The sequence below is a fragment of the Pongo pygmaeus genome, chromosome 19 (genome assembly GCF_028885625.2).
Source record: "Pongo pygmaeus isolate AG05252 chromosome 19, NHGRI_mPonPyg2-v2.0_pri, whole genome shotgun sequence".
Lineage (NCBI taxonomy): Eukaryota > Metazoa > Chordata > Mammalia > Primates > Hominidae > Pongo > Pongo pygmaeus.
In genome coordinates this window covers 72,865,240-72,889,748 of record NC_072392.2, presented here as the reverse complement: position 1 = coordinate 72,889,748, position 24,509 = coordinate 72,865,240, and the positions used below count along the sequence as shown (strand labels likewise).

General features: G+C 40.7%; 1 protein-coding gene across 3 annotated transcripts in view; it reads left to right on the top strand.

The window, feature by feature from the left end:
- IKZF3 (IKAROS family zinc finger 3) overlaps positions 1-24,509 on the top strand; it is a 107,566-nt gene that overhangs the window by 67,020 nt on the left and 16,037 nt on the right. The window contains exons 1-5 of one of the 3 annotated variants that reach the window (XM_054457297.1): positions 3,636-3,947; positions 5,020-5,280; positions 6,359-6,526; positions 9,561-9,677; positions 20,472-20,588. In XM_054457297.1, the coding sequence (XP_054313272.1) occupies positions 5,028-5,280; positions 6,359-6,526; positions 9,561-9,677; positions 20,472-20,588 (655 nt within the window). In that variant the 5' untranslated portion in view covers positions 3,636-3,947; positions 5,020-5,027. Of the gene's footprint in view, positions 1-3,635; positions 3,948-5,019; positions 5,281-6,358; positions 6,527-9,560; positions 9,678-20,006; positions 20,355-20,471; positions 20,589-24,509 lie in introns of those variants that run through there. The other 2 variants (XM_054457296.1, XM_054457298.2) reach the window with 2 other exon arrangements.

The window sequence follows — 24,509 nt, the reverse complement described above, 5'->3', positions numbered from 1 at the left end:
GAGATTACACCTAGAGTTATATATATGGGAATTAATCATATAAGATGTTAGTTGAAGCCTTAAGAATGAATGAAATTGCCATACAAGAGGGGTATAGAGGGAAGAAAAGAGAAGGTTAAGGACAGTATTTAGGATGCAGAGGAAAGAAAAGGGTCAAGAAGGAAGCAATCAGAAAGGCAAGGAAAGAAGGTACATTTTCATTGAAGAAATAGGAGTGCAGGGCCAGGCATGGTGGCTCACGCCTGTAATCCCAACACTTTGGGAGGCCAAGACAGGTGGATCACCTGAAGTCAGGAGTTCGAGACCAGCCTGGCCAACATGGTAAAACCCTATCTCTACTAAAAATACAAAAATTAGCCAGGTGTGGTGGCACGTGCCTGTAGTCCCAGCTACTCGGGAGGCTGAGGCAGGAGAATCGCTTGGACCCGGGAGGCGGAGGTTGCAGTGAGCTGAGATCGCACCACTGTACTCTAGCCTGGGCAACAGAGTGAGACTCCGTCTCAAAAAAAAAAGAAAAGAAAGAAAAGAAAAAAAGAAAGAAAAGAAAGAGGAATGCAGAAGAACAAGGAATGGTGAGTGGTCAGCAGTGTTGAGGATTACAAAGAAGTTGGGGAGAGTGGCATACAAAAAAGCTCTGAATCTAGTAATCAGGAGATTATGGTTGGTGATATTCAAGGGAGCAGATTAAGTGAATTATGGAGGCAGAAGCCATATTACAGAGAATTCTGAGTCCTTTTTGAGGCTGTAGAGGCAGTAAGCATAGCTTACCTATGTCTTTTTTTTTTTTCTTGAGACAGAGTCTCATTTTGTCTCCCAGGCTGGAGTGCAGTGGCAGGATCTCGGCTCACTGCAACCTCCACCTCCCAGGTTCAAGCGATTCTCCTGCCTCAGCCTCTTGAGTAGCTGGGACTATAGGCGCACACCACCACGCCTGGCTAATTTTTTGTATTTTTAGTAGAGATGGGGTTTCACCGTGTTAGCCAGGATGGTCTCGATCTCCTGACCTCATGATCCACCCACCTCGGCCTCTCAAAGTGCTGAAATTCCAGGTGTGAGCCACCGCTGTCTTAAATCTGTCTAGAAAGGAATGTTGAGGCCGGGCGCAGTGGCTCACGCCTGTAATCCCAGCACTTTGGGAGGCCGAGGTGGGTGGATCATGAGGTCAGGAGTTCAAGACCAGCCTGGCCAAGATGGTGAAACCCCGTTTCTACTAAAAAAAAAAATTTGTTTAAATAGCCAGGCATGGTGGCGGGCACCTGTAATCCCAGCTACTCAGGAGGCTGAGGCAGGAGAATCGCTTGAACCGGGGAGGCAGAGGTTGCAGTGAGCCGAGATCACACCACTGCACTCCAGCCTGGGCAACAGAGTGAGACTCTGACTTAAAAAAAAAAAAAAAAAAAAAAGAAAGGCATGTTGAGAGAGGATGAATTTAGGTATGATGTGATGAAAGGTGAAACCAAATTGCAAAAGGAAAGGAAAAGAGGAATTGGCACCTACAGAGCCTAAAGACATAGAGTTGATAGGTCTTGGAGACTGACTTGATGTAGAAATTGAAAGAGAAAAGGTTCCACAGTTTCATGACTTGGAGACTGGAAGAAGGGTGATGCCATTTCTCAACATAAATAAGTCATAAATTAGAAGCAAGTTTGGGTTCAAAGATGACAAGTTTGATTTTAGACATGTTCATTAGTATTTTCTAATAGAATTTTTCTAAGTAGAACACCCCTTTTCTCTGCTCCAATAAGTCTTCCAGGGAATGGGATGAATCCCTTCATTAGAGCAGGCTAATGCCTTTCCTGGTTTTGGTGGACTGTGTTTGGAGGCTGAGTACTAAGCCTAATATTTCTCAGGAATCTCATTCATACCTTAAATTCTAATTTATTTTATTTATTTTATCTTTTTTGAGATGGCCTCTCGCTCTGTCGCCCAGGCTGGAGTGCAGTGGTATGATCTCTGGTCACTGCAACCTCCACCTCCCAGGTTGAAGCGATTCTCCTGCCTCAGCCTCCCCAGTAGCTGGGAGCCACCATGCCCAGCTAATTTTTTGTATTTTTAGTGGAGACGGGGTTTCGCTATGTTGACCAGGCTGGTCTCAAACTCCTGACCTCAAGTGATCCACCCGCTTTGGCCTTCCAAAGTGCTGAGGTTACAGGCATGAACCACTGCGCCCAGCCAGCAATTTATTATGGCTTACCTTGAGAAGGTAACAGAGTTGAATATTAGAATAAATTAGAATCTGGTTGGGCACGGTGGCTCAGGCCTGTAATCCCAGCACTTTGGGAGGCCGAGGCGGGTGGATCACTTGAGGTCAGGAGTTCGAGACCAGCCTGGCCAACATGGCGAAACCCCGTCTTTACTAAAAATACAAAAATCAGCCAGGCGTTGTGGTGCACGCCTGTAATCCCAGCTACTCGGGATGCTGAGGCAGGAGAATCACTTGAACCTGGGAAGCAGAGGTGGCAGTGAGCCGATCATGCCACTACACTCCAGGCTGGGCAACAGAGCAAGACTATGTCTCAAAAAATAAAATAGAATAAAATAAAAATAAATTGCTAATCCCCAGTAACCATGCAGAGAGGTCATCCAGGTCATTCATCCAAAACTGGTAAGACTCCAAAGGCAAACCAGCAACTATGTAAGCCCAAAAGACTTCTCTAATGCCCTGTCCCTGTGTCCTTATGTCCCTGGGTCTCAAATACTGTCTTCCTTGCTCTATAGCTGACTCCTAAAGGGCTAAAGCTAAGATCTGCTCTTGAACCAGGATGGTGTCGTATTGAATTCCAGGTCAGGCCAACTAAAGCCAAAATCCTGAGGGAAAGGACAGCTCTCTTATGTCCTCTGTTTTCAGAAAGGCTCAACACACTGATCTTACTACATTTTAAAGTTCAGTGACCATGGAGTGGCCTGAGTCTGGTCATGTTCACATTTTCTAACCAAAATGGAAAGGATCCTTTTCTGCTGGCCTTTTCTATCTGCTGTTTTTGGTTTTAAGTAGCTGAAATTTTCCGTTGAGGTTCTTTTAAACGCCTACATGCAAACTGAAGAGCACTCAAGCTTTGGTGGGATATTACCCACAGCTGGAGTGATGGAGGAAGGGAGGCGAGTACAAGCCTCAGGTGCATCCTTCTCTTAAAAAAAAAATAAATAAAAAATAAACACTTCAGCAAACAAATTCCACTTGAAGGCAGGGAAGACCTATCCAGAGAAAGAAGTAAACCTCTTTCCAAGTAGGAAACAGATGTCATTTCTTATATAACCCAGATCCATAGGGTGGGCAAATTTGAAACATGTTGGACTTATCCTACAGCCCTACATCTTTGCTAGTCAAAGAGTGAAAAGTTGTGAACCATGAACTGTGGTAGGAAGCAGTGGAACAGTGTGGCAGCCCTGGCTCCTCTGATGGTGGTTAGGCCCTGTCTTGCTCTATTAAGCAAACACAGTTAATATAGATGAAAGGTAACCTTGATAGAAGTGAAAATTGAAACTTGGGTTGAAGGTAGCAAGCCAGGCACAGCTGCAGTTGTACTTCCTCCTATGTGGCAAGAGGAGCAACACTTACTGATGTTTTTTGGAAGGGATGTAGTTTTTTAAAATATCTTTTTTTCAGAGTGTTTTGGGTTTTAACATTTACACCATTGATGGGAGGGTGTGTAATATAGTTGGTAAGAACCCACTTAGGCCTTATATGTCTAGTGCATGAGGTCAGATCCAAGTAATTGATAGTTCAAGCTTAAGTTTTGCATTCTAATCACACCTCTGCCAGTAACTGGATGCGTGACCTTCGACAAATGACTGAAAACATCTCTGCTCCCAGATTTCCTCATCTGAGAGACAAGAGGTTTGGATTAGATGACCTTTAAATTCCCTTCCAGCCCTACACTCCATTGATTTGTGATTCCTCATGGGGAGGTACAACTTTCGATTTCTAAGGACCAATGGTTGAAAAAGTAAGCATTTATATAGCATAATTTATATATGAAAAATCCCTTACAAATGTTTATTATTCTTACATCAGGCAAATTTTTAGGTTTTACTTAGTGTCAGTGCAAGTACATAAATTTGCCTTCTTTGTTTCTTATGTTCTTCATATTTTTCCCACATTCTTCATATGTTCTTATTCTCTTCGTGAAGAGTATTACAGCTCTTCTTTTAAATTTCATGTATTTACATTGCAGCTCTTAAGATAGTACTTGGTCAGCCAACTCACTTGAGCCAGTCCCTCCTCTCCTATCCAGTCCTATTACACAATCCTTGAGTCCTTGAGTTTAGTCCTCCCTAACTTGGGACCTAAGGGTCCTTCCCCTTGTTTAGATTGAGCCCCACTTACCTGTGTCGATGAAAGTGACTCCTTAGGTTATATGAAAGAATTACTTTTCCTTTTGTCTTTCTCAACACTTTTTCATTAGTACTGACAGCTTCCTCTACAGTCAATGTTGTGCCTTTATCAGCTCCAAGAGAGACAGAGATAAGATGTGTTTTAGCAATTCATATACGTGGAAGGGGAAGAGGCAACGCATGGATTAAAATTAGAAAAACTACGTTAACTAGTCAACTCTTAATCTTAATGGCTTACATTGGACGCATTTGAAGGATTCAAACAATATTTTCTCCTTGAAACCTAAGAGTACATCACCTTGCCTTTTTAACTGCAGCCACCAAAAACAGTACTAGATCTGAGAACCCTTCCTCTCCCCTAGTACTGGAGAAGAGTTGCTCAATGTTTGTTTCATGGCCACTTTGAGCAAACTTAGCTAAAATCTATTATCTGTAATTTTCTGGATAGCCTAAAACACTATCATCTATTTTTATGTGTGTAAGTATGTGTGTTTTCCTCTGACTGTGGTTCTGAATTTAAATAACGTGCGGTCATGCTAATGGTGCTTTCTTGTTTTGTAGATGTGCAGTGTTTTGTTAGCTTCGTTTGGTATTTAATTGTCAGTTGTGGGTCTCTGCTGTTTGAGCTGCTTTGATAGCTTCAAGTACAGTCATTGTTCATTTCTTGCATTTTCTTCCCTGCAGATGATTCAATGAAAGTGAAAGATGAATACAGTGAAAGAGATGAGAATGTTTTAAAGTCAGAGCCCATGGGAAATGCAGAAGAGCCTGAAATCCCTTACAGCTATTCAAGAGAATATAATGAATATGAAAACATTAAGTTGGAGAGACATGTTGTCTCATTCGATAGTAGCAGGCCAACCAGTGGAAAGATGAACTGCGATGTGTGTGGATTATCCTGCATCAGCTTCAATGTCTTAATGGTTCATAAGCGAAGCCATACTGGTAAATAGTCTGCTTTTTTTCATTCTTCTGAAAACTATCCTAATGCAGCCACGTGAGAAATGAAGTGGTGGAATTTGGAACTTTTGGTTACTTTCATTAATTTTTGCTATAATGCTGATGTATCTCTCTCTCTGCATTGCTGTTCACTCAGTGCTTTTTATTCCTGCCTCACCATGCATTTGGCAAACATATTGCAAATGCTATGAATAAAAAAAGACTGTAGAGAGCACAGCGTTCTAGGTCAGCCAAATACTTTTTCTTCAGTTTCTAAGTAGGAGTTGAATTGTGTGATTTGCTTCTTAGCCATCTTTTGTATATTTTTGCATAACATTTTTAATAAGAGCAGATCTTATTGTATTGGGTTCAAATTTGGTAAATGAAAGGACATAGTTTTTATTTCCAGTTTAAAATAATGTATTTTCAGACAATAAACAGGTAGTCTATAGAAATGCATACAAACCCAACCATCGCACTTGAGCCAGTCGATTCCAACCCGCATCTCATATGAAGACTTTAAAAAGGAGAATTTCTAGCCCTCAACACCTTGTAAGGACTTTAGTTTCTGGCTCTTTTTTCAAAGGAGATTATATTCAAAAGGAATACTAAAAAATTAGCCAGGCATGATGGCAAACACTGGTAGTCCCAGCTATTCTGAAGGCTGAGGTGACAGGCTCACTTGAACTCAGGAGGTCAAGGTTTCAGTGAGCCATGATGGGACCATTGCACTCCAGCCTGAGCAACAGAGCAAAAAGACCCTGTCTAAAAAAAAAAAAAAAAAAAAAAGGAGTACCAAGTAATTTAAAAACTTAGATCTAGAAAGCACTTCTAGAGCTACTCTTGTTTCTTTGCTCTGATTCAATATGATACCTAAAATAGCCTTGCTAGTGGGTGCTTTTTCTCTTCTACAGAGGAGATTTCATAAGTAAGTCTTAGGCTTGCCTTGAAATGCAGCTCCCAACTGATCCCAATGTGAACAGTAACTGTCTAAAAGATGAGCTTTTGCCCTAGACATCTAATCTGTGCATATGTTTCTCCACTTGCCTGTGACCAGAAATCTCCTTTTTTGTCCTTTTTAAAGGTGAACGCCCGTTCCAGTGTAATCAGTGTGGGGCATCTTTTACTCAGAAAGGTAACCTCCTCCGCCACATTAAACTGCACACAGGGGAAAAACCTTTTAAGTGTCACCTCTGCAACTATGCATGCCAAAGAAGAGATGCGCTCACGGGGCATCTTAGGACACATTCTGGTAAGTGAGAGAAATGAGCATTCCACGTCTAGGAACTGCATTCCTCAGTGCCCAGTGTGGAAACTAGAAAGAGTTAAGTAGGAAGGTTTCAATCTGTCATTCTTGTTCTGAAGGGTTACAACAGCAGAGACCTCTAGGGCTAATTACACGACCATTAAGGCACTAATTGCTCTCCGTCTGCCTCAGTGGAGATGATCATCTCCTCACCATCCTCGCACCCATGGAGAACAACACAGTCAGATAGGAAGAGCCCACCCTATAAAAAATGTCTTTTTAATTTTTGTGAGAAAATTATAGCCATCAGTATTTTCTTCTGGTAAACTTTATTAGAAGATTATTTTCCTAACACACACACTCTTTCCATTCAAAAGACGAGAAAAGCAAATGATGTACAGTTTGTAAATTACAAAAAACTGTAATCTGGATATAAATCATTGTTTGGGGGCTGCTTTTTGGCCATTCGGGATAAATTTATTAAATCCAACTTTCCTCTGGATCGGCCCACTTTGTTTTTTTTTTTAAATAAACATGAGGTCTCACTATGTTGCTCAGGCTGGTCTCAAACTTCTGAGCTCGGGCATTCCTCCCACTTTGACCTCCCAAAGTGCTGGGATTACAGGCAGGAGCCACCATGCCCAGCCAGCCTATTTATTTTAAATCTCTAAAAGATTGAACAACAGTAAAGATTTGTAAAAAGTTATGTGCTGTCTTAATGTTTTTACTCCGTATTTTGACCAAGATAATACTTTTTTTTTCAAGATTTAGAATTTCCGTCCTAGAAAAGTAAGACTGAGTTTATTTTCAAATTTGGGACCTCATGTTCTTGATGTTATCTGGCAAAATTTTAACTGGAAAAAAAGGCTTGTTTTTATGTCAGTTCACATCTACTGCTTTGATTAAAACCTAGCCCCAAACTCAAAACTTGTTATAATTCAGCCACTAGGATTAAACAAGTCAGCCCCAACAAAACCCACCATGAGAGATCATAATTGGCAATTGAAGAGTTTCTCTCTTTTACAGCTCATTTTTCAAAGTAATGAATTAAGGATGAGTTTGGTTCGAAAAAATTAGAATAGTTCTCTACTGTTGGCTTTTTCAAGTAGGAAACAATAGTAGGCTTTTTAAAGACAGATTCCAGAGAACCCAATTTATGCAGAAACGTAACATTTTTAGCCCTAGCAAACCTGCATTTGTTTTAATTTAGGATTCCATAAGGATCTTTTAGTGCTTTAAATCCCAAAGCCTCTGTTTTAAACAGAGCAAGAGGAGTTAGAAAATAAAAATTTTAGCCCCTAAAACTGACAAATGCATTGAGTATATTCTATCAACAATCAGAAAGACCAGCCTTGCACAGATAGTTGAAGTTATTACTTACATATTTCAAGCAATAAAGCATTTGGGGAGTTGGCAGAATAAAGGTTGCATGAATTGTATGGGTGAAAGTTTTCCTTCATCTTAGACATTTAGACGAAGTCATTGTTACAATTCATTTTTATTTCCTTTTTTTTTTTTTTTTTTGAGATGGAGTCTTGCTCTGTTGCCCAGGCTGGAGTGCAGTGGCGTGATCTCGGCTCACTGCAACCTCCGCCTCCTGGGTTCAAGCCATTCTCCTGCCTCAGCCTCCCTAGTAGCTGGGATTATAGATGCCTGCCACAACGCCTGGCTAATTTTCTTTGTTTGCTTGTTTGAGACGGTGTCTCACTCTGTCACCCAGGCTGGAGTACAGTGGCGCCATCTCAGCTCACTGCAATCTCCGCCTCCCAGGTTCAAGCAATTCTCCTGCCTCAGCCTCCCTAGTAGCTGGGATTATAGATGCCTACCACGACGCCCGGCTAATTTCGTTTGTTTGTTTGTTTCTTTGAGACGGAGTCTCGCTCTTTCGCCCAGGCTGGAGTACAGTGGTGCAATCTCAGCTCACTGCAACCTCCGCCTCCCAGGTTCAAGCGATTCTTCTGCCTCAGCCTCCTGAGTAGCTGGGACTACAGGCTCACACCATCACGCCTGGCTAATTTTTGTATTTTTAGTAGAGATGGGGTTTCACCACATTGGCCAGGCTAGTCTCGAACTCCTCACCTCGTGATCCACCCGCCTCCGCCTCCAAAAGTGCTGAGATTACAGGCGTGAGCCACTGTGCCTGGCTAATTATTGTATTTTTAGTAGAGATGGGGTTTTGCCATGTTAGGCAGGCTGGTCTCGAACTCCTGACCTCAGGTGATCCTCCCACTTGGGCCTCCCAAAGTGCTGGGATTACAGGTGTCAGCCACTGCGCCCGGCCTACTTTTATTTCTATTATTCAAAAATTCCCGGCCAGGTGCAATGGCTCACACCTGTAAGCCTTTCACTTTGGGAGGCCAAGGTGGCCTTTGGGAGGCCAAGACTTCACCTGAGCCTGTGAAATTGGGGCTATTGCACCACTGCACCCCAGCCTGGGTGACAGAGTGAGACCCTGTCTCAAAAACAAAAAAACAAAAAAATCCGTAGTTAATTAGCTCAGTTTTTATTGTGTTAGCCTAGACTTTGCTATAGCCACGTGGCAAGGATGAGCTAAATTTACCCAAATATGTCAATGTTCTGAAAAGGCCATCAGTTTCTAGCCGAATGGCTAACTCCCACAAACTACAGCAATCTTTACTTACAGCCAGATGGATGTCCAAAATAAGGAATCCTTTCCTATTTCATTGCTTATACCACATTAACCTCCTTGAAGAATAAAAGGGCCCTATTTTCTTTTTCCCAAAGAAAACAAAATTTGACCTGGAGCCAAAACACTATGCCAAATGGTAATCCCTAAATCCAAATTCTTCCATTTGTGATAGGAGGCGATCTTTTCGAAGAATACTCTGACGTAATAATTAATCATAGACCATAACCTTATTTAAGCTTACCAAATTTAAAATATAGTTTCAAAAGTATCCAAATACTCTGGCTTCACTCAGCAGTCTCATTTCTAGTGAACAGTTGTCACAGAGCCCCAGTACCTGACCTGTGTGGAACCCCTGAAGGTCACTGAGTGCCCCTTATGTTCTCCTTCTAGTGGAGAAACCCTACAAATGTGAGTTTTGTGGAAGGAGTTACAAGCAGAGAAGTTCCCTTGAGGAGCACAAGGAGCGCTGCCGTACATTTCTTCAGAGCACTGACCCAGGGGACACTGGTGAGTTCACGCAACACACGTTTAGTGAGCATCTGCTGTCCTAGGTGGTGAGATACAATAGTAAGTAAAAAGACTCGTGGAGTTTATATTTTACTGGGGGCAGACAGATTATAAAGAAAGTAAATAAGCAAACTGTAAGTTGGAAAGTTAGAGGGTGGTAAGTGCTATTGAGAAAAATGAAGCAGTTGCTGAGGAGTGAGGGTGAGAATCAGGGAAGGCTTCAACGAGGTAACATTTTAACAGACTTCTTAACTGGGTGAGTGAGCCCTGCAGATAACTAGGGAACAGCAAGAGCAAAGGCCCTGGGGCACAAATTTGAAGAAGTGTACATAGTCTTGTGTGTCTGGAACACAGTGAGTAATGGGACCTGAAGCCAGAGTGGAAATGGGACACCAGATCTTCTCAGGCCTTGCAGGCCATTGTAAAGGCTTTGGCTTTTACTCTGAGTGAAATTAAAACTCTTTAGAGGGTTTTGTACAAAGAGGTGACATCATTGGCCTTCTCATTTGAAAGAATCACTCTACTTGCTTTTGAGAAGAGACTGTATTTGGGGCAAGGTTGGAAATTGGGGGGTCCAGTTAGGAGGCCATTGCAATAATTCAAGCAAGAGAAAATTATGTCTTGTTAGTGGTAGAGGTGGTGAGAAGTATTCTAATTCTCTGTATATTTAAAGGTAGAGTCAACAAGATTTCCTAACAGATTGATGAAGAATGGAGTTGTCGTTTACAAAAAATGGCAAAAATTGAGGGTAGAGGAGGTTGGGGAGTGGCTAGGGAAGAGTCAATTAAAACTACAAGGATTTTCTTTGCACAGGGTCCAATTTATATCCTTGTCTACTCATATGATTTATTGTGATGCTTCTATTTGGGGATTCCTTGTTTTATTCAGTGGTTTGAATTAGATGCCTACTGGCAATTGGTTGAAACACTAGATATTCTTCTATGTCTCAATTGTGGTTTTATTTCCTTTTAATCCTTTGTTGCAACAGCCTGAAACTTTTTTGTGTCACATCTCTGCAGCTGTCCTTTGTCCCATTGAGTTGGCTATCAGCCTGGTTCTGCAGCTTGGGTTGTCTGACATTTTTATTTGGTAACTTGAACCAATTGCTTATTTAGAATAGGTACAAACTCTCTTGGGATTTAGTGTTTGACAGCAATTGTTGCAGTTGAGTAGTTTGAATAGGCTAAAACAGAAAAATTACAAAAAGATGACAGAAATAAAGTGAAACTCAGGAAAAATGGAGTAGAAATGACTACTTAAACTGCCCTCATTTTGAGTGAGAGGAAACTTTTGTTTTAGATAAAACCCATTGCATGATGTTAGGAGCTGGCCAACTGAATTCTGTTGGCTTGCAGTGCTTCTGCTTTTTATCCTAAAGGCATCTTTGGTTTTATCAAGGAGTTGGATTTCTAACTTGATAAAGGAAATCCAACTTATTTGGATAAAGCTTATCCAAATAAAAAGAAATGTTTACTCCCTTATAAAAAACAAACAGGTCAGACACAATGGTACACACCTATAGTCCTAGCTACTAAGGAGGCTGAGGCAAGAGGATTGCTTGAGCCCACGAGCTCAAGCCCAGCCTAGGCAACAAAGCAAGACACCATCTCTAAAACAATAATAATAAAATAAAAAGAAAAACCTAATATTTGGGTTTTAACATCTTCTCTTTGTTTTGCTTTTATCTGAGTCTGCTTGCTAGGAAAGATTTCAACATCTTAAGTGGCATGCTTCATGGCAGTCAGGCAGTACTCGCTCAAGAACAGAATGTAGGCATCTCTACTTGCAGTTCTGTATTTCAGACAATAGGCAAAGCTCCCACTGTAAGAGATTCCCAAGCTATGAAAATCTATCATATTCCAAGTAGAATCACTAATATTTAAAGCTAGAATGAAAGAGAGCATCTGACCCTACTTCTTCATTTTAGAGGTGACAAGACTGAGACTCACCCAAAATTCAGTGACCTACTTAAAATCCACCAGAACTTTAGTTGTTTTTGTGATTAGTCATATTTTTTACTTTTCAAAAACTTGAGATATAACTCACATGCTATAAAATTTACCTTTTTAAAGTGCACATTTCAATAATTTTAGTATATTCACAAGGTTGTACAACCATCATCACTATCTAATTTCAGAACATTATTACCATCCACAAAAGCAGTGCTGTGCTCATTAGCAGTCACTCGCTATTCCCCCTCCCTCTAGCTCCTGGCAGCCACCAATCTACTTTCTGTCTCTATGGATTTGCCTGTTCTGGACATTTCACATAAATGGAATCATACAATATATGGCCTTTTGTGTCGGCTCCTTTTACTTAGCATAATGTTTTTGAGGCATTTATATATGCTAAAGCATTTATCAGGACTTCATTCCTTTTTATGGCTGGATAATATTCCATTGTTTGGATATGGCATTTTCTATTTATCCATTCATCAGCTAATGGACATTTGGGTCTTTTACACCTTTTCCACTTTTTGGCTTGATTAGCTATATTTCTTAAAGGTTATATATTATCTGGTTTGCAAAAGAAATATAGTAACACACATACTAATAGACACACACATATATACATATATGTGTGTCCTGATTCTCCTGGAAGGAGGGGGAAAAATCAGAAAATTACACTCTATAAACAGTAAGTTCAAAATTATTGATTTTGAAGTAAGGTCACCACTTTACTTCCCATTCTCACAACCTTTTTTTAGGAATTTCGAATAAGGAAAAGTATCAAAAGTAATATTTTAGCCATTCTCAGTGATATTAGGTGATTCAGGAAATGCTGAAATACAGAGGTTGAGTTAATTTGCATTTCATAGGGTGGTTTGGTGGATGCGTGCACCATACTTTAAGTCTCAGCAAAAAAAAGGTAAAGGGTTAACTAAGTCAGCAAGTTTTGATTTTTTTTTCAAACAAATATGTTGTAATGGTGGTTTCAGGTTATAAATGTGTAAATTCACAGCTTAATCAAGTTACTGCATCTCAGTTCACACATTACTCTTTTATATTTCAAATAGTTCCTATAATTTTTCCCGAGGCCAAAATTTACAGAATATTTAACCCAACATAAGCCAATTCTTTAACTATTTTGCACCCTTCCATGTATGGTTTCCATTTCTGTTTCCTTCTTAGAATTGGGAGTCCATTGTGGACATGGGGTTCCATTCTGAGCCTGAGCAGTATAGTACATCTTATGCCTCATCCGTCACTTGTAAAGAGATGATGCTCCGTTGCTGTTGTGCCTGCAGCACTCATTCTTCAAGTGCTTATTGTAAGTTGAAGTGCAGCGTAGTGTGAGAGCCAAGCCTGTGGACAAACCTGCCTGCAAGGGGAAGCAGGACTTTCTGGAAGCAAGCAGATGGATAAAAAGGCCTTGGAGTGAAGACCAGCCTGCAAAAAAATGCAGGTATTGGGCAACAGGACTTCTGGCCTTGCTAATCGTTTCTTTTATCCAGATAGCATTTGTTGAGTTCTCTATGTGCCAGGCTCCATATCAAAGCTGTTTGTAAAGATGAATTAAGGTTAAGCCCCTACACTTTAAGGATTTACAATCCTGGCTGGGCGCGGTGGCTCGCACCTGTAAGCATAACACTCTGGGAGGCCGAGGCCGGCGGATCACAAGGTCAAGAGATGGAGACCGTCTTGGCCAACATGTTGAAACCCCGTCTCTACTAAAAATACAAAAATTAGCTGGGTGTGGTGGTGCTCACCTGTAGTCCCAGCTACTCAGGAGGCTGAGGCAGGAGAATCGCTTGAATCTGGGAGGTGGAGGTTGCAGTGAGCTGAGATCGTGCCGCTGTACTCTAGCCTGGCAACAGAGCAAGACTCCATCTCAAAAAAAAAAAAAAAAGACACAAGTGATATTGCTACTTTAGTCCAAGTTTCTACATCAGGCATCACAAGTGACACCATCAGAATATTCCAATTCTGTCTTAATGGAGTATATATGAAAAGAAGGAAAAATACAGAAGACCATGGACTGCATTTTCTCATTAGCTTGGTTCTTATTTCAGAACGAGACTAACAGCTGGTATGGAGATTCATTTAGCCTCATTTCACACAGATTATGAATACTTGGAGCAGGAAATATTTTTATGTAACAATGAGTTCTAGCAATAATAATATTTTTAAGTAATTGAATAATCACATCTATTTATGAATCTAGGACTCCAAACTTTTCTTCTTCAATAGGTCTTCAAGCTAATACAAGCATGAGGGCTTCAGAATAAACTTATATTTTTACCAACTTAGCAGACCAAAGAAAATGTTTAAAAATTTTTAAGTTTGTTTTCCCAACCTATTTTTTTTTTTTTTTTTTTAAGACAGAGTCTCGCTCTGTCACCCAGGCTGGAGTGCAGTGGCACGATCTCGGCTCACTGCAACCTCCGCCTTCTGGGTTCAAGCAATTCTCCTGCCTCAGCCTACTGAGTAGCTGGGATTACAGGCACCTGCCACCACGCCCAGCTAATTTTTGTGTTTTTAGTAGAGATGGGGTTTCACCATGTTGGCCAGGCATCTCAAACTCCTGATCTCAGTTAATCCGCCCACCTTGGCCTCCCAAATTGTTGTGATTATAGGCGTAAGCCACCGCACTTGGCCCCAACCTATTCTTTTTAAAAATCAATACTGGCCGGGCGCAGTGGCTCACGCCTGTAATCCCAGCACTTTGGGGTGCTGAGGTGGGCGGATCACAAGGTCAGGAGTTCCAGAACAGCCTGGCCAACATAGTGAAACCCCATCTCTACTAAAAATACAAAAATTAGCCAGGCATGGTAGCATGCGCTTATAGTCCCAGCTACTCGGGAGGCTGAGGCAGGAGGATTGCTTGAACCCGGGAGGCAGAGGTTGTGGTGAGACAAGATCATGCCACTGCACTCCAGCCTAGGCAACAGAGCGAGACTCCCTCTCAAAAAATAAAAAATATTATCTCACAGGTAGTATTCATTTTACTTGTTCAAAAAGGCAACAGTTTTATGAAACTTTTTTGTTAGAATCTGCCTCTGTCTTTGATACCAATCTCTTTTTTTTTTTTTTTTTTTATTTTGACAATGTACTCTGGCATCTTTATTTCTTTTTTTTTTTCTTTTTTTTTATTATTATACTTTAGGTTTTATGGTACATGTGCGCAATGTGCAGGTAAGTTACATATGTATACATGTGCCATGCTGGTGCGCTGCACCCACCAACTCGTCATCTAGCATTAGGTATATCTCCCAATGCTATCCCTCCCCCCTCCACCCACCCCACAACAGTCCCCAGAGTGTGATGTTCCCCTTCCTGTGTCCATGTGTTCTCATTGTTCAATTCCCACCTATGAGTGAGAATATGCGGTGTTTGGATACCAATCTCTTGTTAGACAATTTATATTGCATAATAACACCACTTTGTTAAACTCTCCATTAGTTACTGACTGACCACACCATAGAAGAGACAGGAAGCAATACCTCTTATTTAAGCTCCACTTAACGCTTCAAGATCTAATGAAGGATTTTGAACAAAAACAAAAGCACAGCACAATTACATAGTTAAACCTCCAATGACTTTGAGATAGAAATTGTATCATGGAAACAGTTAACTAAAACCAAATATTAAGACTTATACAGGGAATAAAGGTAGTAACTTAATCTGTAAATGTGACTTTGTACTACATTTTATTATTTTTTCAGCACGTCTTTAAAATAACTTTTCTAATGAAAATTACTATATCTACTGTTTAGTAGGCAAGCAATGTGAAGGGAAATTGATTCACAATGACAGTCCTACTCATTCTGTTCTCACTCATGCACTGAATGTGCAAATTGTTCCTTGCCACCATCCCATATTCCCCACACCCACTGCTTGCAGCATTAAACCGCCAAACACCACCCAGGAACGGATTTCCTATTTCGTCATTTAAACCCATTATCTTGTTCCCTTACTATCTTGCCAAACTGGTTTCCCTCCACTTACATTTCTGAGACATGATGTGGCAAGATAACAAGTCTAGACTGTTTGTATAAATAGACAGTTGGGTCCTAAAGTTGGAGAAAAGGACCAAAAGCCAATAGTCCTCTTTTTTTTTCTTTTCAGTGCACTGCCTAAACCACTCAGTAATCCCAAAGAGCTTGTCCAGTTACAAAGCATTTCTTTGTGTGTGTGTGATATGTGTGTGTGCGCGTGTGTGTGTGTGTATGTGTGTTGTTGTTGTTGTTGTTGTTTAGAGACAGGGCTCACTGTGTTCCTCACACTGGAGCGCAGTGGCAAGATCATAGCTCCCTGGCTCAAGCAATCCTCCCACCTCGGCCTCCCATGGCACCTGGCTCTTTGTGTTTCAAAGGGCGCTCATTTCATGGTATTGTGCATCAGCTGTCCAATAAGTGTTAGGCAAAAGACTAGCAGTTTAGGAAAGAAAATGAGAGTGCCATCTTCAATTGAAAACTAGCCTTTGCCTAACTTATCAACTAGAAAACAAGGTTAATTCAGTGAAGATCAGCTGAATCAGTAGGAATGTGTTCACATGTACAATGAAGGTGGAGCTCTTGTAGTTAATATTTTGAGTGATTGACCCAGAAAGAGGGTGTAGGTGAACAGGAGTCCTCTAGATTCGTTTCAGAGGATTTCTTTCAATCTAATCGGAGTTGTGGAAATGGGAAAGTTTCCACCTATGCCTCAAAATATGTCCATCCATGAACACTGCAGAATTTTATGTTTTTAAATGTCAGGCATTTGGTCACTGATTTACAGAGTAATGTTTATCTGGAAATGACTCTCAAGACCAGTTTGGTGGGTAACGAGGAATAAAAGGTGATGTTATCTTAAAAGTTTGCCATTTAGTGACCTGCCCTAATTACAGTTATTTAGGTCAATGTGTCCACACTTCAGCATCCTCCCAAATGTAGAGGATGTTGATTACGTGTCCTCAGAAAGCTGCTTGTTGTAATTGACATGGACTTCAGTAAAATGTAGACAGCGACTGCTGAGAAACAAATGGGAAAACTAGATGGGTAGCACCGTGCTTGGGGTAATTCCTGGGTAATGATTTGGCAGTGAGAGGAGGGACCACAAGAGACTAATAAGAACAATGGTAAAATGGGCATAAAAGGTAAACATTCCCAGAATACTGTTTTTCATTCTTTTTTTCTCTATAAATCTTTTTGTTGATAACTACAGGGTTGAGGGGAGGCTTACTTAGATTTAATCTTCTCAAAATTGCTGGAACCAGGATGAATGTTCCTAGTCAAAGTGCAAACTTAGCTGCCTCTCCCTTGATTCTAAGAAAAAAGTCTCCTTCTAACAGCCTCAAGAACTTACTGCAAATTCCAAGCTTTGTCTTTCATCTCTGCTCTTGGGGCTTTGGGTAGTGCCACATCTGGTGGTGGTTTTGTGTGAAAGGAAATAATATATATAAATAATTTCCTGTTTGGTCATTTAAACCTATCCCTGTGCTGGACAGAATTTGACCCTCTTCACTCAATAGCAGTGTCTTGTGGCTGAAGTGCCCGTTATTTACAACTGCTGGTCAGCCAATCGAGTACTTTCGCACTAGCCCAAAAGCCACTCAGGCCCCCTATTCTGTCCCTTACTGTTTTCATTTACACAAATAGTTGTTAATAGCTTCACTGAAGGCTATGATTTATTTCTTTAGAGCCTAGAATTATTTTTGAGAAGAAACTCACTGTCTAGTAAATATTGTCATTATTATCACATTATTATCATCCTCTTCTCTTTCTCATTTTTGGAGCTGGATTTCTTTTTCTTTTTAAGAGATGGGATCTCATTGTGTTGCTCAAGCTGAACTTGAACTCCTAGGCTCAAGCCATCCTCTCACCTCAGTCTCCTGAGTAGCTGGGACTATGGGCTAGTGCCACCACACCTGGCAGAGCCAGATTTTATGTTATTCTGGAAAAAAAAAAAAAAAAAAAAGCTGAGCTTTGGCTGAGTGCAGTGGCTCATGCCTGTAATCCCAACACTTTGGGAGGCTGAAGTGGGAGGACTGCCTGAGGCCAAGAGTTGGAGACCGGACTGAGCAATATATTGAGACTAATAAATTTTTTTTTGTAATTAGCCAGGCATGGTGGCTTTAGACTGTAGTCCCAGCAACCTTGGAAGCTGAGGTAGAAGGATTACTTGAGCCCAGGAGGTTGAGCCTGCAGTGAGCTGTGATCATGCCACTGCACTCCACCCTGGGTGACAGAGTTGAGACCCTGTTTCAAAAACAAGTAAATAAATTAACTAAATAATGAAAACTGAGCTTTATAATGTATTGTGTAATGACTAACATACAGTTTTTTAAGGTCACTAATAAAATCAGAAATATTTAATACTTTGGGGCTTTTTTTTTTTTTTTTTTTTAGACAGAGTCTCACTCTGTCACTCAGGCTGGAGTACAGTGGCACTAATAGGTTGGTGCGAAAGTAATTGCGGTCTTTGCAGTTACCTTAATAGTTCACTGTAACCTCAAACCTCTGGGCTCAAGGAACCCTCCCACCTCAGTCTCCCAAGTAGCTAGGACTACAGGCACATGCCAACATGCCCGGCTAATTTTTTAAAATTACTTTTTGTAGAAACAGGATCTTGCTATATTGCACAGGCTGGTCTCGACTCCTGGCCTCAAGCAATCCTCCTGCCTCAGTCTCCCAAAGCACTGGGATTACAGGGGTGAGCCACTGTGCCAGCCACTACTTGCTTTTTACTCTAATCCCTTAAACTAATTTCAATTTATTCTTCCTTAGACATAATAGAAAAGTATGGATAGTTCATTTTAGTTTGGATCTCCTGAAGTGTTTATGAGAAAACAGAGAAAAATGTTTACAGCATCACAATATGTTTGCCCAGGGCAGGTGAGGGCAAACTGTGGCGCTCTGGGCAAGTGCAGCCAGTGGCCTGTTTGTGTACAGGGATTTTTACATTTTTAAAAGGCTGTGGGACAGAGAAAAAAAAAAAAAACAAAGAATATAACATAGAGACTATATGTGTCTGACAAATTTTTAAAATTTACTGTCTGGCCCTTTACAGACAAAAGTTTGCTGATCCCTGGCTCAGGCTAGCATCATGTGTTAAAATGTCAAGCCTTGTATTTAGAGCAGCTGGTATCTCTTTGAATTTTATTTTATTTATTTATTTATTTTTTGGAGATGGAGTTTTGCTCTTGTTGCCCAGGCTGGAGTGCAATGGCGCAATCTCGGCTCACTGCAACCTCTGCCTCCTGGGTTCAAGCGATTCTCCTGCCTCAGCCTCCCGAGAGCTGAGATTACAGGCATTCGCCACCACATCCAGCTAATTATTTGTATTTTTAGTAGAGATGGGGTTTCTCCATGTTGGTCAGTCTGGTCTCGAACTCCCGACCTCAGGTGATCTGCCCGCCTCGGCCTCCCAAAGTGCTGAGATTATAGGCGTGAGCCACCGTACCTGGCCCTCTTTGAACTTTAAATTTGGGCACTGCCTGCTGAATTAAGGTAAATTCATTACAGTTTACTATTTTAGTTGATTAGATATTGCCACTATTTATATACTCTTCTAGTAGTTCTCAATTCTAGCTGCATTTTAAAATCATCTGGGGAGCTTTGAAAATATTCTTGCCTAGGCCCCTATGCCAGAAATCCTGATTTAATTGATCTGAAGGGGGGCCTGGGCATAGGTATTTCTTACATGCTATTCAGGTGATTCTAATGTGCAGCCAGGTCTGAGAACCACAGGCCTACACCACTCACAGGTCTATTTGTGGATGGGCAGTTAGCCCACACTCATAGGCAGGTTTTTTTGTGTTTTGTTTGTTTCTTTGTTTTTTGAGATGGAGTTTTGCCCTTGTTGCCCAGGCTGGAGTGCAATGGCCCCATCTCGGCTCACTGCAAACTCCGCCTCCCAGGTTCAAGTGATTCTCCTGCCTCAGCCTTCCGAGTAGCTGGGATTACAGGCATGCACCATCAAGCCGGGCTAATTTTGTATTTTTAGTAGAGACAGAGTTTCTCCAAGTTGGTCAGGCTGGTCTCGAACTCCAACCTCAGGTGATCCGCCCACCTCCACCTCCCAAAGTGCTGGGATTACAGGCATGAGCCACTGCACCCAGCCCATAGGCAGTTTTTATTCACATTTTTATTAGAAATTCAATAGAGATGCGTTATACAAATTGTTCTTTAATTTCAAGGCAGAAGTGTTGCTTAGGGAAATTTTATTTGGGACTGTTTTGAAATGTGAAGAGCATATGAAACAGATAATACAGAGCACAGAGAAACAGAATATGAAAGATAGGAACTGAGAGGAGTGTGCTAAAAAAAAAAAAAGAAAAAGAAAGAAGCCACTCAGAATTTCAATACACAAATCACTGAGTAGATGTCTTGCTGTCTGTGTGAGTGTATCTATTTTCAAAAGTGCTGTTAACATAAACAGAGCAGTAAATCTGGGGCACCATGCTTTTTTTTCAAAGTTGTTAAGAATTATATCAGTCTGCAGGTGTCACACGCAGTTACTCAGAATCAGAAAGAAGGCTGATCGGGGGTTAGATCTCCATCTATCTATCTTTTTGCAACCAACCACGTCCAGGCTGTTTATTTAATACTTCCTCTTGCTAATGAAGGTACTGGTTGGGGATGGGTCGAGCTTTCCCATCTCGGCATAAGACTGCAAGATTTGAATGTGCCCTGGTGTCGGCTTCACTGACCACAGCAGGTACCCCAGGCAAGAATCTGAGCAGTTATAACAGGTAACAACAATAGAGTGTGCATCCAACTTCGGACACTTCTCCTTCCAGTTTATTTCCTTTTCTCCCCATGTACCAATGTGTTCTTTTCTCTCTTCTTTTTACATTTTTCCAAACCAGCAAGTGCGGAGGCAAGACACATCAAAGCAGAGATGGGAAGTGAAAGAGCTCTCGTACTGGACAGATTAGCAAGCAATGTGGCAAAACGAAAAAGCTCAATGCCTCAGAAATTCATTGGTAAGAATACAAACCTTTTTCCTGCTGTTGTTAGCAGATAGTTTGAATGAAATAACATAGGATGCTTGCTACACAAGGTCCTTCCTAGCTTAACCTCTGTTAATTAGTTTTTCATTGTGTACTTTTATTCTTCGTGGTTCATTTTGATAGCTCTGGAAAATAGAATAAAAGATATTAACTAAAGCATCATCATGACAGGAGATGGGAGTATTTGATATCCAATTTCCTAAATGGATGTGATGTTTAAAATCCTGTTCCTTCCTCTTTACTCTGAATGACATATGTTGCATGAGAGAGTTTATGCAATTTATACCAGTAAGATGTTCAAGATAGCATTTTTGTAATCTTTTGTAATTATATTTTACAAGTTGGTTCGTTAGCATGCTCAAACTTTTTTCATGCTCTAAAACATATTGCCATATTTTCTTGAATTTGATTGAGAATTGGCTTTAAGGGAAAGTGGTTGGGCAAACATAGATTTAAATAACAAGGTTTGATTTAATCATTTGTCTTACTGGAGTTCATTTTTATGCCATTGGTTTTCACATTGTCAAAAAATACAGCAGAATGAGATGGCTATGAAATAATTATGTTCATTGAAGTGTTAGGACTTCCAAATGGCAGAGATATTTTGCTGAACTCTCCCAGATGTTTACATAAATGTGACCATGATATTTAAAATAGATTTGTATTTGTGAAGTAGACAGCTGAAATTGAATGTATCAGTTTTGCTATAAATTGAAAGTTGGTGATATTGAACAAAAATAGTTATCACATGAAAATAGACCTCCCTCAACATCAGTAATATTTTAGAAACCTGTCTCAGCCTCTTTTTCCAAAGCTGCTTGCAGCTGTTGATTTTTTATTTGAGTCCTTTTGTATTTATTCTTCTCAATAGCTCTTACAGATAATAAGTTGCCTGCCTGGTTTTTAAATCTGACTAAATTTGATTCTGGTATAGATAATGTTTTGACAAGCAAACATTCTATGTGAATTATAGAGGTATATTGAAAGAACCCATATATTTCAAAATTACCTAATTTGGTATTTCTGCCTACTTATTTTATTTTGACTAGCTGAAAGGTTTTTGTGCACTTTTAGTCACTTTAAAAATAAATTGTGTCAGAGTAAAGTTGGTATATTTCAGTTTAGGGAGATCCCCTCCTCCTTGCTGTCCTCCCTCCCCTTGGTGAAACATGTCAGGGGAACATGTAGTGACTTCCATTTAGAGTTTAGGCACAGTAAACAAATGGTGAGTTTAAGACATTGTCTACATATATTGCCCATATATCTTTTGGGCTTTACTTATGTGAAAAGGTTCTGACTGGAGTACAAAAGAAAGCTTGCCTCATTATTCTGAGTGTATTTTAGTTTGGAGAAAGTTATAGGTTTTGTTTGTTTGTTTTGAGACGGGGTCTCACTGTACTGCCTAGGCTGGCGTGCTGTGGTGCAATCACAGCCTCAAACACCTGGGCTCAAGAAATCCTCCTATCCCAGCCTCCGAAGTAGCTGGAACTATGGGCACGCACCACCAGGCTCAGCTAATTTTTAAACTTTTTGTAGAGATGGGGTTTCCTTATGTTGCCCAGGCTGGTCTGGAGAAAGTTTTGACTCTAGAAATGGCTGAAGCCAACATGAGGAGGGACATCACAGGGAGAGCTGGGCAAGAAAAAAATGTAAAGCGACTTCATTTCTTTCTTTTTTCTTTTTCTTTTTTTTTTTTTTGAGACAGAGTTTCACTCTTGTAGCCCAGGCTAGAGTGCAATGGCGCGATCTCGGCTCACCGCAACCTCTGCCTCCTGGGTTCAAGCGATTTTCCTGCCTCAGCCTCCCGAGTAGCTGGGATTACAGGCATGCACCACCATGCCTGGCTAATTTTGTATTTTTAGTAGAGACAGGGTTTCTCCATGTTGGTCAGGCTGGTCTTGAACTCCCGACCTCAGGTGATCCACCTGCCTTGGCCTCCCAAAGTGCTGGGATTACAGGCGTGAGCCACTGCGCCCAGCCGTGACTTAATTTCAATCCAGTTGTGGTCAATGCATTTTGGTCTAAGACAACTAAAATTTGAGAGACAGTCCCCAGTATTTACGGTTGCCCTAAACCTATAGTTGAACTAAAGCCCTACTTAATATAATAAAAGTTGCTTTGGTATTTCATGGGTTCAAAAATATAGCATGTTTCATATGTGCAAATTCATGCCATTTTGCCTGTTGCCTCGGGGATCTATTTCGTTTGTTTGCTACAGTTGCAACCAGAGGATTTTCACTTCACTACTTCCAGACTTGTGAGAGATGCTGATCTTGTGGGTGTTGATTTCTCTCATCTTCTGAACCATCACATTCTCTCTGTGCTGGAATCAGAAACCTGGTAGAGTTAGCTCTTGATTGAGGTAGTAACTTCAGGGCTTCAGGGCCCAGAATAACTGGGGGAATTTTTTTTTTTTTTTTTTTTTGTAAATTGTGTTGTAGTGCAATAAGAAGAGTACTGGATTAGAAGCTAAAAGACCCAGGTTCTGATCCTAGCTCTGTCATTTCTTAACTGTGTGTTTAGACAAGTCACGGAAGCTTTCTGGGCCTCTCTTTACTCATCTGTGAGATGAGGAGACTGAATAGGTGGTGAAGTGACCAGGAAGTTTCCTCCCATGTACAAGTCTGTGAGATTAATCAAAAAAGAAATAAAAGGCAGCAACTATTGATACCACTGTGTGTTTAGAAAGTCCATGTGCGTAACTTCAGATAGCCTTTTTCTCAAGGCTATACAGATATGGTGTTTATGCTATAAACCATATCCTAGGTTTTTAGGGTCTTTTTTTTTTTTTTTTAGGAAGATGGTATAAGTCTGAGAATCTAAAACACAGTCACATTAGCTTGACATTCATGTGTTTTCATGTGTTTTACTTAGGGCAGTACTACTTGTTCATTCACTCTTTTGTCCATTCATTCATCATACAGAAGGTTAAGAGTTCCTGTCATATATATGGTGTTCTTGTTCTTGGGCACTGTTCTAATCTTCTTGCATTAACTTATATCCTAAACTTTTGTTTGAAAGGTTTTTAAAAAATAAAAATAAAAGAAACCCCTTAAATTATTTAATTGAATCAACTTCTGTGATAGAAAATAGTAATGTCAATGGAGGGAGAAAGGAACACTATTTGTGACACTGTGCAGTGTATGAGATGAAGTGATGTAAAATGTGGGGCTCCTGTTTTCTCTCCATCTCTCCTCGCCTCACCTCCCCTCTCCTCTCTTATCCTCTTGTTCCCTCCCCTCCTCTTCCCTCCTCTCCTCCCTTCTCTTCTCCTTTTCTCTCCTTTCTCCTATATTTCCTCTCCAAGGCACTGTTTTTTGAAGATTCAGCTGCCAGGGTAATGGCAATGGGTAAGGTGTGAAGGAAGAGTGAGTCATTCCCTTTAATCCTTGCTGACGGTTGCACAGCACTCAGACCAGCCTTGACTTCCCTGACCTCTTGAACTGTGAGGGTAAAGGTGAAAATAGACCATCAGATCAGGCCGCTGCTATCTCAGGGGGGCTGGCGATAATTACCAGTAGGGAGCATTTTGCATCCATTAGAGACGAACTGGGGAAGAGGCACAGATTGGATCAAGTCTAAATGTATTTTGAGACACAAACATGCTCTCAAATTGGAGAAAAATAATTTTTTTTCTAATTCTCCAAGAAATTTTTTATGTCTTTGTTTCAAATGGGGAAAAAAAAAATGGACACACGTCCATCAGAAATCACCATCTTTACATTGTCAGAATAATTCTGTTTAAGTTGTTCTTTTCAAAGGGCAAGAAGACCTTCCTTTGCACATACTGTCCTTTAGGGGATTTCCTTTCTCTGAATCTTGTTCTTCTGTTATAAACTTGTTTGACTACACTTCAAACTAGGCCATCCTCAAATACTTGGCTCAAAATGGATT